General features: G+C 42.5%; 1 protein-coding gene across 4 annotated transcripts; it reads right to left on the bottom strand.

Annotated features, from left to right (window-relative positions):
• Positions 1 to 449: 449 nt before the first annotated feature.
• NUDT7 (nudix hydrolase 7) lies at positions 450 to 14,623 on the bottom strand. 4 transcript variants are annotated; one of them, XM_032768111.2, is made up of 4 exons: positions 14,549 to 14,623; positions 9,045 to 9,198; positions 7,365 to 7,523; positions 450 to 4,868 (listed from the first exon to the last, which is right to left on the bottom strand). In XM_032768111.2, the coding sequence occupies exons 1-4, from the start codon at positions 14,584 to 14,586 to the stop codon at positions 4,485 to 4,487; spliced, it is 735 nt and encodes a 244-aa protein (XP_032624002.1). In that variant the 5' UTR covers positions 14,587 to 14,623; the 3' UTR covers positions 450 to 4,484. The 4 variants fall into 4 exon arrangements, with proteins under 4 accessions (XP_032624002.1, XP_032624004.1, XP_074929713.1 ...); XM_032768113.2 differs by having other exon boundaries at positions 9,045 to 9,195; XM_075073612.1 differs by lacking the exon at positions 14,549 to 14,623 and adding an exon at positions 9,799 to 9,986.
• Positions 14,624 to 17,132: the final 2,509 nt, after the last annotated feature.

Raw genomic sequence — 17,132 nt, 5'->3', positions numbered from 1 at the left:
GAGTGTTAAAATGAGACAACTGTACAACTAACTGCCTTGTGCCCTATGAAATTTGGTGTTTGTGCAAATCTCGCACACTCAAATGTAAAAGCTAGTTTGAGGCTGGCTGAAAATTTGGCCTGGACTATTCAGGAAAGTCTTCTGAGAATACATACACAGCAACCTACAGTACTGAGTATGTGGCTGTGTCTATTACTTTGGGGATTATGAACCTTTGGAGAGTGGAGCTGAATTGATGTTTAGGTCACAGCTAGAAAAAAGCCTTAGTTGACAGCAAGCTTCACACAGTGAATGTAGTATTTCTCCATAAAAGTCAAAACACTGAGGAGAGAGGATGGACAAAAAAGAAAAAAAAAGGAAGGCAAATTACTAAGCAGAAAGCTGTTATGGATACTCCAGGGGGAGGGTTAAGTGCCACATAAAGAAGTGAGACAACATTCACTCTGCTATCACTTGTCACAAATGGCCTTTTATTGAATTCAGAATATCCATTTTCATGTTTTCCAAACTTTAGCTACTGTACATTTATCTGTCAAAAAAAATTACTGTTATAGACTTAACAATAGCAAACAGATCCAAGATGAGATGGGCACATAAAAGACAGAAATGAAAGGTCAAACAAACTCGTTATATATTGGGATGTTACTAACTCATCTATAGACTGCACTGGACTGTACCATCAAAAGAGACTTAGAACACTTTAGACCCAGAGGGTCTCTTCCTATTAGTTTTGCTATTAACTTCTTGGAAGCAGGAGCTTCCTCTCTGTGAAACGTATGCCAGTGCAGAAGGCCCACGTTCTGCTGAATGCCTTGTTTAAATTTTAACATGGGGTCTAAGTGGGCCTCCCTTGGTGCACAGGACCTTGGGCAGAACAGCTGCACTGAGATGAATTTCACTCCTGTTAGATCTGGAAGCACATCTACTTTGTGGTTTATGAGATAGGGAAATACTTTAAGATGCTACAGAGTACCTTTCTAGTTCCTGACTCAGGAAAGCAGGTGTGCTTCAGTACCAATGGCTTCAATGGGACTTAAGCAGTGCTTAATTTTAAGCACATGCTTATATGCTTTTGTTTTGAATAGGAATGCTTTCTTGAATCTGGATCCCAGTGCTTCACCATGTAAGACTAACACAGAGAGCATGCACAGGGAGTAAGAATGGCATACCTCCAGTTAAGTGTATGCATCTTTTTTTTTTTATTAAAGGAAAATATTTAATGTTCAATATTTTTTCCTGCTTTAAAAAGCACACAACTGAGGATAAATGCTAGAAGAAGAATACTCAAAAAAGATTTTTCAAGAGGGAAGATAGGATAACTCAGGGGATTGGACAATGGGATTAGAAGGTTACTGGTTCAAATCCAGCCCAGGTCACAGTCCCCCAAAGTAGTTGGCATTTATTTGATGATTCTCCTGGAGAGGCATAGAAATACCTTAGGCCTTGGAACAAAGAAGGCTTCATGCTTTGAATGAAACTGGAACTTGTTGTGCCTCTTTTTTGATGGGGAAAAGAAAATAGGGAAAGAACCCTTGACAGCAGTGGAGCTGTGCTGATTTACATCAGCTGTAGATCTGATTGACAGTGCTCCATGGTGACTAAAACATCTGTGTATACCAGCATGATCGCCAAATGCAACATAGCATCAGGAATCACAAGGAAGTTCAATAAGAAATTGTGAGCCAGCTGTTTATCCTGCTTAACAAACAGAAGAACTTTAATGTTTAATAGGCAAATAAAATATTTAGGGTTTACAAAAATTTGGGTGCAGGCTGAGTAGCTGCCAAGTATAACATAGCATACCTAAAACTACATTTGTGCCTTTGTAACCCATGTGCAGAGCTCTCCAGAATTCTTAAGTTTATAAGATTTGGGGGCCAGAGAGTATCTTCATATGTATTTGTACAGCATATAGCCTAACAGGTCTCTGATCCTGACTGGGCCTGTGAATGCTACTGTAATATAACTATAAACAAAATTTAGGTGGTGTCCAAACATTGCATGTGTTTTGATACCACTCAAATCATTAGTTCTCATTTACATGATGGATTTCTGACTCAAAGCTAAATTAAACATATTTCAAGTCATCACCAAACAGACTGCCCTCCTACTTTAATCACACCAGAATGATTTATTCTTATCAAATTCACCTTCAACAGAGAAGTCTCCACGGAGAGGGTACTTTCTATTGAACTATGATTTATATACTACAGCATTGTAAGAGTAATGTGCAACCTTGTTTAACTCCTTGGAAATTGTGGACAGATGGATATAGAAAGACAGGCCAGACCCTCAATGGTTGTAAACAGACATGGCTCCATTGACTTAAATGAAGCTACACTGATTTGCAACACCTGAGAACCTGACTCAGATTTAAATCTATTTAAAAGGAACTGGGTATGTTTAGTTTGGAAACAAGGCAATTAAGGAGGGAGTATATGATAACCATCTTCGGATACCTGAAAGGCTGCCACAAAAAAGATGGATAAAGTTTCTCTCTTTTGCCACAGAGGGAGGGCAGGACAAGAAGCAATGGGTTCAAACTACAGCACAGCAGATTTAATTTAAATCTCAGGGGAAAGCTTCCTAACTGTAAGAACAGTAAGACGATGGAACAAGACTGCCTTGGGAGGTTGTGGGACCTCCTTCGCTGGAGGTTTTCAAAAGGAGACTGGATTAGCCATCTGTCATAGATGATTTAGACACAACAAATCTTGCATCTTGGCAGGGGGTTAGCCCAGATGATCTTTGCAGTCCCTTCTAACTCTATGACTGTGTGTGTTATTGTGGAATTATATTCACTTCTATGGAAGGGTAAATAGGAGAACATGGGATGACTAGACAAACTCACTCAGCTTTTGCAACATCTCTAAAGAAACCATCCCCAGAAAGGTATGATACGCCAATTCAAACCGGTTTCTCCAGGGACTAAGAGACAAATGGCTCATTGGCTTCTTCCTGACCCAGTAAATAGACAGGGCCCATGGTCTAGATGAACAAAATCCTTAGGGTAGAGTTGGAAGGACTGAACCTACCAGAAGCCATGTTAGGGCTAGGGTTAATTCTGGTAAACTTATTAGCATGCATATGGTTATTTTATTGTTTCTAATGTTTTCTCTTTAATGCTTTTCACCCTAAAAATAAAGTAGGCTTGCCTAGGAAGCGCTGAGTGGTAATTTATAATTGTAGACAGTCACTGTGTTATCACTGGGAAGAAAGCAAGGAAGCATCCTTGGGCAACCTGTCTGGGCTGGGAAACACAGTGAAGGCAGGGAACCATGCAGTCTGGAAATACTACTGTCAGAAGGTAGAGACCTTCTGTCAGAAAGGCAATGGCTGGGGAGCTGGAAGCTAAGAACGGATGCCCTTGCTGAACCACTGAGGGGAAACACAGGTGCAGTTGCCCTGAGCCGTGACAGCAGAGACCTGGGGTCTTACTCAATTTTTGTTCAGTAGGGCATGACTAAACACTCTGGTACAGGAGAGAGGCCAGCTGTCCACATCACATGCTCATCCAGTATATTAGAAGATGTTGTTCAGCATAAATCTAGCACTATGCTAGCAAACAGGGGGGCTTGATCCTAAATGCCCTCAACTCTCACTGCATGTTGGAGGAAATCAGCTGGCTCTGAAGATTGATAAATTTACTTCTAAACTGCAAGTTCAAATCCAGCCTAACTTAATAGTGCCTTTAAAAGCTTTAGCCATCTGACAACTATTTACTGGCGTACATGAAATGAACTGATATGGTCTCGGCCCAATTGCTAGTAGACAGGCTATAACATCACAAAACCCAGCAGCACTATATCTGGCACTACCTGGAACCTTTATCAGTTATTTCAGTAGAGATAAAAAACGACTGAACCCTAGAGGGCGATCTCTCCAGAAGAAGAGAACACCGTGGAGAATATTTCAGTGTCACTGCTAGGTTTTGAGGAATGTCATTCTGAGCACAAGCTCCAATATCCACAAACTAAAACAAAAAAACAAGTTATTCAAGCACTGCCATCTTATTACAATAGTGTCCAGGGACCCCAATCAATATTAGAGCCCCATCATGCTAGGTGCTGTACAAAACAGTAAGATACACACGCTGAACTGTTTATATTCTAAATCAAAGAGACAAAGGTTGGGAATAATTTTATCCACATTTTACAGAGCGGAACTGAAGCACAGAGGGTAAGTAACTTATCCGAGGTCACAGAGGAAATTCATGACAGAGCCTGAAACTGAACCTCAGTCTTCTGAGTCCCAGTCCAAGGCCTTTACCACAAAGACCATGAAAAATATAATGAACCTTTAAATACATGTAAAATAAATACAAAAACTTTGTCTATTTAGGGCTGATTAATCTATTAGCACTTTATTTTTTGTAATCCAATGAAGACATTAAAACGAGACAATTTCTGATTCAGAAAACCAAATAGTAAAGCTTGAAAAATAATTTAAACCAACTGTTTACACCTGTGTGCCCGTCCCACAGCTCATAGTTTGCTGCTTTTCCCCTTGTATAGCGACATATACTCCTCCATGAAATTCTTCTCAGAGGATGAAATTAAGTTGTCAAGATCATACTGAATGTCAAATGTAGGTTTCTTTTCAAAAATTACAAGAGCAAGAAATACAGCAAAGTGCGCAGTAAGTCCCCATATCCTAAGTGATGTTTTACGCTCAGGGTCATCATATACAAAACTGTGCAGCCAACTTGCAACACCATCCGCTCTTTTATAAGGCAAGGTCATGTACTTTAATGGATCGATAAAGTACTTCAGTGGCACCAAAAACACATCACTCACTTCATCTGGATTAGGTCTGGCCTGGAATGTGTCCTCTATAAATCCTACAACTGGTGTTACCAACGAACCTACCTGAAAGGAAGAAAAAACATCAACTTGTTTGAAATACTTAAAAAGAAAGTCCTGTATTTTTCAAATGTTTTAGAAATAATCTACCTACAGTATCAGAGGGGTAGTTGTGTTAGTCTGGATCTGTAAAAGCAGCAAAGAGTCCTGTGGCACCTTATAGACTAACAGATGTATTGGAGCATGAGCTTTCATGGGTGAATACCCACTTCGTCACAGATGCATGTAGTGGAAATTTCTAGGGGCACGTATGTATATGCAAGCAAGAAGCAGGCTAGAGATAACGAGGTTAGTTCAGTCAGAGAGGATGAGGCCCTGTTCTAGCAGTTGAAGTGTGAAACCAAGGGAGGAGAAACTGCTTTTGTAGTTGGCAAGCCATTCACAGTCTTTGTTTACGTAGCCATCCTGCAGCAAAAAACTTCAGGACCAGACTTCAAAGAGAAACTGCTGAGCTTCAGTTCATCTGCAAATTTTACACCATCAGCTCAGGATTAAACAAAGACTGTAATTCAGCAATTACCTACCTAAGCATGTATGTACTTTTTAGCATTGATATCAATGGAACTACTTAGATGTTTCAACTTACGCAGGTGCTTATGCATCTTGCTCATTTGGGACACACATCAGTGTTTATATTCTCTGCACGCTGCTACCAATACAGGGCAACAATCACACACGTGAGAGTCTGATATTCCATATAGTAGTGGTCACTGATAAACTATAAAGCATTCACAAAGAGCTTATTCATACAGATTATAAATATGAAAAGCTGACACATACTGCTACAATGAACGCCAACCATCATCACCTGTACAGTCAGCAAGGAAATGTCATTGTTCCCAACACAAGGATCACAATTTGCTCTCAGTTACTCAAATGTTAATGTGGATAGAGTATTTAAATATCAAGGTAACAGGCAAATAAGACAAATAAAGGTGTTTGTAGACCAAGATCCATCAAGTAACTAAATATATTTTTATCCAATTGATTACATCATTTTATATCACCCTTAAGAATTCTCAAAATAAAACAGGCTCTGAGACACTACAAAAGTAGATAGTGCTGTAACAGAGAGCATTAAAAGTTAACATTTTTGGTATACTCAAATGTATATGTATATTTCAAATTATTTTAATGAATAATGATATACTGAATGATTCACTTAGCAGGACAATACTTAAAAAAACTGTCATAACAGCTAGATTTGTCCTTTCTATGAATTTTGGTGCTTTAAAGCTACCTTTACCTGAATACTTCAAGTTTCAAAATATTAGATACTGCATGTTTCCACTGTACTCCTAGGAGATACTACTTTAGAGGTGGGCAAACTTTTTGGGCCAAGGGCCACATCTGGGTGGGAAAACTGTATGCAGGGCCGGGGCCAGCAGTTGGGATGCAGGAGGGAGTGCGGGTGCTGGGAGGAGGGTGCGGTGTGCAGGAAGGGGCTCAAGGCAAGGGACTGGGGCAGAGGAAGGGTGTGGGGTGTATGAGGGGGCTCAGGGAAGGTGGTTGGGGTGAAGGAGGGGTGCGGACTGCAGGAGGTGGCTCAGGGCAGGGGGTTGGGGTGCTGCAGAGGGCTCAAGGCAGGGGACTGGGATGCACAGGGGAGCAGGGTGCAGCAGGGAGCTCAGGGCAGGGAGTTGGGTGCAAGGTGTACGAGGGGGCTCAGGGCAGGGAACTGCGATGCAGGTGGGGTTCGGGCTCCCACCTGGCGCTGTTACCTAAAGCAGCTCCGGGGTGGCAGCGGTGCATACCAGGGCCAGGGCAGGCTCCCTGCATGCCTGCCCTGGCCCTGGCCCTGCAGCACTCCAGGAAGCGCTGAGGCCTCTGTGGGACTGGGGGTGGAGGGCTCCCCGTGTACTGCCCTTGCCACGCCTCCAGGTACCTCCCCTGAAGCTCCCATTGGCCTTTGTTCCCTGTTCCCAGCCAATGGGAGCTGCGGGAGACAGTGCCTGGAGGCAAGGGCAATGCACGGAGCCCTCTGCCCCCCCACCTGTAGGCCGCAGGGACATGGTGCTGACCGCTTCTGAGAGCGGCGCGGGGCCCATGGCAGACAATCCCGTGGGCCGGGTAGTTTGCTCACACCTGTACTACTTTCATTTTCTTATCTGGCAGGATAATACTAACAGTAAGGAGACTAATATATAAATACAAAAACAAAAATTAAAGCATTAATACAAGAGAATTATTTTCTATAAATAAAAATATGAAAAAACTTGCTTTGAAAATGTAGCACTTTATATCTTTTCTCCAATATGTGAAAATGGTTCCCATGAGAGATATAGCTACAGCCAAAAGCTTGAAAACTTAACACTGATTTACACCTCAAAAAACATCTCCAGAATAGAGGAAATATACTGGCTGCATTCCTGTTACAAAGTAAAAGGTCACTCATTGCTTCAGGTTTGAAATGTCAGTGATAAGCTTATAGAACTGAAATGCAATTTTCAGCTTGTTTCCTAATACTCAGATTTGTTTTGGGTTTTTTTGGGTACACCTTACTTTATCAATTCCAGGTACAAGCCTACAGATGACTTCCACCTGCTCTGGATAGAGTCCCACTTCTTCCTTGGCTTCCCGCACTGCTGTGGCTATTTCATCTCTGTCTATAGGCTCACTTTTACCTCCTGGAAAGCACACTTCCCCTGGTGATCTTCTCAACTGGAAATTAAAGGAGTATTATTAAGTATCATGAGTTTTCTGATTTCACCTTAAATCCTTGTGTCCACAAAATTACTCCAATTTATTGTAGATTCTTTTAATCAACAAGGCTGAGAACTGGAACAAGAGCTCTACAGGTGAGAGAAGAGAAATGCACAGTCAGACCCGTGCGAGGAAGCTTTCTCAACATCTGAACATGGTGTCTATATCTACCCAATCTAGGTTCCTCACTTTCAGCATCACACAAAAGACGACGTATTTTTATAGTAATGAGTTACTTTTATCATCACACGCTTTATATTAGCAGCAAAGAGTCCTGTGGCACCTTACAGACTAACAGACGTTTTGGAGCATGAGCTTTCGTGGGTGAATACTCACTTCGTCGGATGCATTCACCCACGAAAGCTCATGCTCCAAAACGTCTGTTAGTCTATGAGGTGCCACAGGACTCTTTGCTGCTTTTACAGATCCAGACTAACACGGCTACCTCTCTGATACATGCTTTATATTGTATACTTGCCTTTAATACTTATATCCACATTTCAAGGCCTTTTGCCATCTCTCCCTCATGTAAGAGATAGTTCCAAAGAGCTTGTTCAATCTCTGTCACTAAAATGGTTACTTTTGCACGGTCAAACAAAAGAATTAAATATGCAAGGTACAGAATTCACTGTAAAAACCAAAATCAACAGTGGAAAAATACCTCTGAATAAGTAATGTCTCTACATTTATTTGAAGTTTCACTTTAATAATAGAGTTCTATGAACCAATCATAGCCTTTGTTAAAAAGCTCATTTACCATCACTGTGTCTGCTCAGTTATTACAGTGTCTCAAGATTTTTAAGTAGGAACATTATTATTGCATCTTTCAAGAGATGCTGCATCTCTCAGAAGCAGAAAATGCAGCCAGATAAATTACTCAAAGAGTACGGACAGTAGACCTAGGTACAATATGTAACAATAATAGTTTGAGAGAGATACCACTGGCATAAAATGGAGAGGAAAGTAGATTTGTTCTCTCACATCTAGAAGTGAAGAAAGAGACTGGGAAAGTAATGTTAGATGCAAACTTAGGAATCAAATTGATAAAAACTTTATTGCACGGGTAAAAAATTTTTTAATTAACTTCTGTAGGAAACTGATCAATAGTCCCCTTTATTCTGACCAGGAAACTGGTATCAGACTTTACAGAAACATCCACATTATTGCTGTGTATCTGGAAAGTAAATATCAGTGATCACTGTTTACATGATCAATACCTGTTTACGTGTGCAAATAAAGGAGTGTGTATGGATATTTTGGTTGCATACACGTGTGAAGACTAGACTCTAAAACCATGCAGCAACAATTAAGATTTGTACATAGAGACTAATACTTGGATAAGAATATGGGTAAATGTGACTATCAGCTGAGTGCTTTCCTTCCTTTGCTTTTTCTTTTCACACAGCACAATCTTGCAACACACTTTCTCATTTTACTTTTGATGTTATGCAGTTGACTTTGACCTTATGGTTCACATACCTTCATTGATCTGACAGTAAATAGCAAATACAGCTTTCCATCTTTAACCATTAGAGGCATAAGAACAGATGCTTTGGATAGTGGCAAATGGGAGAATTTGTTTCCAACATCATATTTTCTTAAACTGATCTTGGCCTTATCTTTTATACTTCTGCTAAAAAAACCAAACAAAAATGCTCCATAACTAAACAGAATGGTTATCCTACTACTTAGGAATATAGGAAAGATTATAATTTAGGGTTTACAAATACCAGAGCTCTCAAAAATATTATGTCCTGTTTTTCAAAATTATCAGGTAAACATAACTAAATATTGTGCCCATAGAAGCCTGCAATTATTTTGAATCTAACCTACTGATCATCATCATCATCATCCCCAAAGAAACATGGACTGATTTTTTTATTCATATATAAGCAACCAGTTCTCATTAATTGAATTAACATATTATACCAGATATATAATATAAACAAGCTACATACACAGAGCAACATTAGCAAATATAACACTGGCATAGTGTGTTTTTATATTATTGCATTTAAAAAAACCCTCTTAGATATTAATTTAAAAGTGTATTCAGTGGGAATTAACTTCCCATCCCCCCTACTCCCGGATAATTCTAAATTGCATATGATTGTGCACTTATATAATTAAATATTTTTTGACTCAATTTAAGATAAGACTCCACCCAGCTCAGTGTGTTTATGGGAACAATATTGCTCAACATATTCGACACAGTTAATGAACTAGTAGTTACCAAAGAAAAATCTTAAAGGTGCATGACTGGAAGATGAGTCTGTGTTCTGCCACATCTGACAGCCCCCTTTAGAAGGCAGAATAGTTCTGTGAATAGGCTATTGGACTGGGACTTGGGGGATCTGGGTTCATTTCCCAGCTCTGCCATAACTATTCTATGACATCTTCATCTAGTCACTTAAGCTCTCTGTCTCAGGTTCCCATCTGTAAAATACTTCATTTAGGAGGCAGCATGGTTCAGTGGAAAGGATACTAGACTTGGAGTCAGGAGAATTGGATTCCATTCCCAATTCTGTCATTGACATTGGACAAGTACTTCACATCTCTTTTTCAGTTTTGCCATATGCAAAATGGGAATAATGGCACCTCATGAGGGTTAGGTATATTAGTTAATAGCCCTGATCCTGACTGCCACTGAAATAAATGCCAAAACCAGGATTGGGCACATTGTATACATTAAGTGCAGTACAATCTTAAGGCAACTTGACAGTCATGAAGAATGCACCTTGAATTAAGAAGACTAATTTATGATGCTTATGTTTTGTTAATTGTCAGCTAGGGAGATGTCTTATAAAGCACAGTACAAAAGAAAGAAAGCCCCAATCCTGAAAACTCCCACAAGGAACTTTACACACCTGAGAAGTCAATGGGATTACTTGCAAGCATAAAGTTACTCGCAAACACAGTCTTGCCTCTCAGTCAATATGTAATATCAAAGGACTGCAGCGGAGTCTATTCCGAAGAACTTACTACTCTTGTACAAAAATACATTACAATACTTTTATTAGTATACTATGAAGTATTTTAAATAATTTAAACCAGACTGCTCAAACTAGTCAAATACATTTTAAGTAACAAGGTTTTACTTTAGACTCTCCTCCCTTGTATTAAGAAAGGATGACACTTAAAGCTGATTGCCCCAAAAAAACATTACTTAGAATTTTAAAAAAATTCTATTTACATGCTTCACATAAATTCTGTGAATATTTTTGTCTGTTACAGCTATCTCCCTATTCCATTTTGTTTCTTACAGCTGTCCCCATACTCCATTTTGTTTTTGTTCTCCTGTGGCCTCCCCTCCCTGGCTGTTAAGTTGTTTACCAGGGCCACTGCCCTTCTCAAAGGGAGGGCCCCTTAAAGTTGTTTACCAAGAGCCATTGCCCTTCTCAAAGGGATGGCCACTTGTGCTAAGTGGGACCACTGCCCTGTTCAAAGGGTTAGTCCTGTTATCACCTTGTTAAACCTGGGCTCGGTGTAGGGTAGACAATGTCCAGCTGCAAGGCCTATTGTGTTTTTAAGGTCCTGGGCATGAGTCATAGGCCTCATGTGCTTTTGAGTCACCTACTGCACAGGACTCTGCCCAGACATGTCTCTGTGCTCACCTGTTTTTTTTTTTCTCTTTCCCCTGCCTCTGAGCCAATCAGAAGTACTGGTGGGAGACTGCCTAAGTTTGCCCTTAAAACCAGACATTTTCTGATCAGACCTCAGAAAGGTTCTTGCATTGCTGCCTGGTCTGATTAGCCAGGGGTTCTGCGGGGTCCTTTCTACGCTCTCGTGTTATTTTTGAGCGTACCCCAGTTTTTTAAAACCCCCCCCCACGAAGAACGAATTGCTGCCTGAGAGATCTCCTGATTATTGAGACCGTATCTAGCCTTCCAACGTTCTTGCTGCTTTTGCCTCTGCTGCTTCCTTGGGGGCTGGTAAGAATCCCTCTGTGAAACTCTCTATACTTTTATTTTATTATTTTAGCTGCTGGCTCTGTCTCCCCAGCACACAGACTCAAGCTAAACCTTGGTCTGTGTCTTAAAACCTCTCCTAAACTCCGCGGCACTTTGCTGCTAAAAATAAGTTTGTGCCGCTGCTAAGCTCTGCTCCTGTGGGCTTTGCCTCGGGGCTCTCTGCTTGCAGCTGTGTCCACTGCTGCAGCCACCATCCCTGGGCACATACCACTCTGCCCTCTGTAACTTCCCCATAGCATGAGGTGCACCATAGGTTTTGTTTTTTAGTTTAATAAGTTATAGTTTGTTAAGATTATAGAGCTTGTAAGTTTCACCTGCCTTGTTCTTTGTTGCTCCGTATAGATTGTAAAGCTTGTAAGTTTCACCTGCCTTGTTATAGTTTGCTGTTCTGTTGCTCCCTATAGTTGCTTGTTATAGTTTTGCTTAGAATTGTGATATTTGTTGTTTTGCCTAGTTGTTGGTTAAGATAGATAAGGTTTTTGTTGCTTCTCCCTCTGTATAACTTTGTCTGACTGTTTTTCCCCCACTCCACCCCCCCCCGTGTGCTTCTCCGTGTCTCTCTGTTACAACTCCTTGCTGCCACCGAACTTCCCAAACCCCTTGCTGTTTCTCCCCCTGTATAACTTTGTCTGTTTTCCCCCCGCTCATATCTCCCCCCCCGTGTGCTTAAAACCTCTCTCTAGCCCGTTGTCCTTACCTTGCAGGGCTTCAAAGTGTCTCGCTGCTTCCAGCTGCACTCTCCTCTCATCAGTTGCTGCTAATCATCCCCCCCCCCCCTGTTCCTTAACCCAGCTTTTAGGTACACTCTTGCTATCACAGCCTCACAAATTAAGTCAGTAATTTTCTACATTGCATAATTTCACTTATCACCCATATTGCTGATATACTTTGTATTTACATTAATACCATTGTGTTACATTGTATATAAGGCCACCAACCACTTAATACAGTCTATCTAAGATTGTTAACCATTTTATATAGAAGCTACCATTTTATTTTGCATTTCTTTTTGGTACATTTTGCATTTCACACTGTATCTAGAATTGTTCCTATATAAAGTTGAGTTGCTTATTGACTGTACTGTATCCCATTGTGCTGAACCCCACTTACTGTACCCCACTGTTAGAACTCCCTACACTGTTCAATAAGAAACCCCCCCCATCATTGTCTATTGTAAACACCCTATACACCCCATCCCATCGTATTTTATTGTTAAATTCCCACCACTTCCTTTTTCCTTTAATAAAGAAATTAATTGGCACCCCACCTGTGTGGTAATTGCTCCCCAAGATCCCATATACCTGCGGGCAGGGACAATTTTGACCTGCTACAATACAGGCATTTACTATATTTATCTTTATGGAAAAAGTTGGTGACTCAGTACACTTTTGATATTAACCAGAAGAGAGAGAGTCCCTACACCAAGGCTCATACAATAGACCAGGGGTAATCAATGGGCAGACCATGGGTCTAATCGGGACCGGCAGACATTTTTGAATGGACATATCTTTTTATTTACTTATCATTATAGGTTTATTATTTTCTTCTCTGGAGTCTGAACCTTGACTACAACTTGATAAAGAAATTTGGACATAGACAAAAAAAAACAACTGACTACCCCCGGTCCATGGATGGTCCAGTGGCTAAGATGCTAGGAATTGGGAAAAGTGGCTTCAAGTCCCTGCTCTGCCACAGACTTTTTATGTGGTCTTAGATACAATTTAGAGAACAAATCCTACATCTTGGCAGGGGGTTAAGACCAGATGACCTCTGCAGTCCCTATAATTCTAACACTATAATTCTAAGTCACTTAGGGTATGCCTACACTGAAGCAAGAGCTGTGATTTCCAGCTGGCATAGATGTACATAAACCAGCTTGCTAAAAGTAGCAATGTCACCATGACAGTGCAGGTGGTGGCACAAGCTAGCTGCTCTAAGTCTTGGACAGGTCTGTACTGAGGCAGCTAGTCCACTGATATTTTTAGCATGTTAGCCTGCTCAAATCTAGTGCATGTATATCTACCTGAGCTGGAAATTGCACTTCTACCTGCAACACAGCTGTACCTTTAGGCCAGGGTATGTCTACGCTGCAATCAGACATCCACGGCTGGCCCATGCCCCCTGACTCTGGCTCTCAGTGATCAGGCGAAGGGGCTGTTTAATGACATTTTAAACTTCCAGGCTCTGCCTGCAGCCCAAGTTCTAGGACCCTGCCAGTCCCAGGTGCTGGAGTCAGCTGGCACAGGCCAGCTGTGGGTTTGTCTTTGCAATGCAGACATACCCATAGTCCTTCTGTACCTCTGATCTCCAGCTGTAAAGTGGGGATAATGCTTCCCGACCTCACAGGGGTGAGGATAAATACATTAAACGACTGATGGGGGCGGGGGGGGGCATACAAGGAGCTCTACCATCACAAAGGAACATGCTTTAAGTGCCCTAACTCGGCAGGGGCTGGTGTTACAAGTGCCATAGAGAAGGAGTATGCAGGATAACCCTCTACGCACGTGCACCCAGAAACTGGGATCAGAGTCACTAAATCAGTTGTGAGGTTCACATCGTGAGCTACTGGAGTTCAAGGGTGTGTGTGCGGGCGCGCGCGATCCTAGTAAAAATCTACTTATGTCATCAGAAAACAGGGCACCCCATAAACGGCCGTACCCCGACCTGCGCTGGAACGAGCGAGAGCGTGAGTGACAAGCCAGCCGCGATTTCGGTGCCAGCGAGGCAAGCCCGGGAAGTGCCTCTGGGAGTTAGGCTGACCTCAGTACATCGCTGTCAGCCCCCTCCGCACCCCCGGGTGACCCCCAAGTCCGGGGCGGGCGGGGAGGTCGCTTAACTACATCGCCGAGACAAGCTCTCCGCCGCCAGGCTCCGCGCTGTGACAGGCGCTCCCGCGCCCCAGGGACAGGCAGCGGGGGGCTGGGGATGCGAAAACTCCTCCTCGCCCCACAGCTGCCCCGCCCTCGCTACGGCCAGTGCGGCAGCCGGCGCCCCAACAGCGGGGCCTGTTACCTTCCCAGCTCATCCTCAGCATCTCTCAAAGCCGCCATCTTCCCCACACAGCCCAGGGCCGGTGTAAGTCCTGAGGGAAAACCGCTGGGGGACGGGAGGAGGGACAATTCCCCACCTTTGCCGCGCAATTCGTCCGCCTTAATTGATTGGCAGATATGTTTCCCCAATCAGCGAGCAGAGCTGCCAAGCGCTAGCTTCTTATTGGCTAGAGTCGCAGTCGGTGCCCGTGGGACGAGTCCATGAGCGGGAGAGGAGGTAAATCCGTTCAATCCCATGCTGCACCTGCCTGTGGGCGGAGCTTGGAATGGGCCTGGGCTCAGGGTCAGTCTCGTTCCACTTTGGAGGCTCCTCGACCCTCTAGTGGCCTGGGCGAGGCTCTGCAGCTCCTAACCCAATCAGAGCCTGGGGTTGTGCCACAGTGAACTCAGCCGCTAGCTTCCTCACTCACTTTTAACCAGCCCCAGCCCCCCCCCCCCCAACAGGGTAGTGCCAGACACTCCAGTGCAGTAGCCCCATGTGTGTGAAGTTGGGGTAATTAGGGTGATCAGATGTCCTGATTTTATAGAGACAGTCCCAGTTTGGGGGGCTCTTTCTTATAAAGGCTCTTATTGCCTCACCCCTGTCCAGATTTTTTCACACTTGCTGTGTGGTCACCCTAGGTTGGTTACAGGTTTTTAGACTAGTCTAGAGCCATCTTCTTTGGAACCCCCTTTCAGGTAGTTGAAAACAGCTATCAAATCCCCCCTCGTTCTTCTCTTCTACAGACTAAACAATTCCAGTTCCCTCAGCCTCTCCGCATACGTCATGTGCTCCAACCCCCTAATCATTTTTGTTGCCCTCCACTGGACTCCTTCCAATTTTTCCACATCCTCCTTGTAATGTGGGGCCCAAAACTGGACACAGTACTCCAGATGAGGCCTCACCAATGTCGAATAGAGGAGAATGAACACGTCCCTCTATCTGCTGGCAGTGCCCCTACTTATACAGCCCAAAATACCATTAGCCTTCTTGGCAACAAGGACACGCTGTTGACTCATATCCAATTTCTCGTTCACTGTAACCCCTAGGTCCTTTTCTGCAGAACAGCTGTCTGGCCATTCTGAAGACAGGAAAGGCGTGACCCTTACGTACGGCGAGCAGTCAGATTGGAAAAGGGGGCTCCACATGACAGAAAACGTGATTAAATCAAGGAACCTTGCATTTGAGCGAATGTCAGGAATGAGTTGCACAGGGCAGGAGTTCTTAGGTGCTCAGCAGCATCTCGGGGGGAAAGGTGGAACTCCTGGGCCTTGGCCAGTTGGAAGGAGCCGGAATTAAATCCTGTAACACAGGGAGTATGGAACAAATCATGTAGCAAAGAAGCATACAAAATTATTTTGGAAATATCTGCAATGTACCTATATATAGTTATTTTCACCACAAAATTCAATTAATGCTATTGAAGTACAAGAGATATAGTTCCACTGAAAGTTTCAATTATAGGCAAGTAAGGTAGGGAAAAGGCAGAAAAGTGTGAGGTTTTGACATAGATTTGCTTAAGAGTTCAGCACCCAGCACCTCCCATTGCTCCTCAGGCCAAAAAAGTATGATAATGCTATCAAACAAGAATTGCAAGACCACCTCTAATTTCAGGTTTTATGTAATGTTGTTTATTATGCCTATAGCAATACCACACATTTGTTAGAGTTAGTTCAAAAATGAAACAAAACACTTGGGGTGGGACTTCCAAAAGTGCTCAGCATTGGCCTAACTCTTCCCACAGAAGTCAGTGGTAGAACTCCCATTCAGAATGGTGACATTTTTCACCCATTTTGCTTAATTGTAAATGGCTCCACAAGGTGCAAGGCAGCCTAGAATCAGGCCCTAATGTTTTCATTTCCAATAGCCAACAACTGAAATAGTTTAGCTTGAACTTTGCTGAGAAAAGTTAAAAACTGCTCTTTCCCACTAATGCAGAAGAAGCCAGTTCATACCTTTCCATTTAATACAGGCAGTTCTTCTTCCACAGTACTGACTTTTTCTGTAGATTAACCATTCTAGGAGGAGATTAAAAAAATCTGACACCACATGCTTGAAAGTATTAACTTGCATTTAGCATGAATTTTGTGCTTTCTGTTACTGTGTCAAATGGCAAATTCAGCTTTAAACAGTCATCAGTCAGAGAAATGAGAGTCTAGATTGTGGGATTTGCGAAAAAAAAAATTAGTTTTCAATGGCCTAGACAGGCATTTGGATTGATGTGTTTCTGGAGTACACATCATGGCTTTCAGTCATCTCTGTTATATGTAGGTAGTGCAACAGAGGGATGTGGTTTTGAATTGTACGATGCATTTGCAGTGAGTGTGAACGACTTTATTTAATTCCTTATGGGACAATTTCTGACTCAGGCACAGAGCTGAGGGTTTTCATGTGGGGAAATGGGAGCATAAGACACAGATCTTTCCCCTACAAGTCACAGAGCTGCTCTGTGGCAACTAGTGTGACCTTAGGGTTGCAGTGGTTTCCAATGCCCCTTTTTTCCTCACTCAGTGGGGGATTATATCCAGTAGATCCATAGGGCATGTTAGGGATTTTCAAATAAAAC

This window comes from Chelonoidis abingdonii, chromosome 19 (assembly GCF_003597395.2).
Source record: "Chelonoidis abingdonii isolate Lonesome George chromosome 19, CheloAbing_2.0, whole genome shotgun sequence".
Classification (NCBI taxonomy): domain Eukaryota; kingdom Metazoa; phylum Chordata; order Testudines; family Testudinidae; genus Chelonoidis; species Chelonoidis abingdonii.
This window is presented reverse-complemented; position numbering and strand designations above follow the sequence as displayed.

Bases quoted from the DNA above. Each gene is read 5' to 3' on its own strand.
- NUDT7 (XM_032768111.2), bottom strand. From the start codon at position 14,586: ATGGCGGCTTTGAGAGATGCTGAGGATGAGCTGGGAAG. The intron at 7,524-9,044 runs GTATGTGAACCA...TTTAATTTCCAG, and splicing joins TTACTGTCAGATCAATGAAG to TTGAGAAGATCACCAGGGGA. The intron at 4,869-7,364 runs GTAAGGTGTACC...TCTTCCTTTCAG, and splicing joins TTGTACCTGGAATTGATAAA to GTAGGTTCGTTGGTAACACC.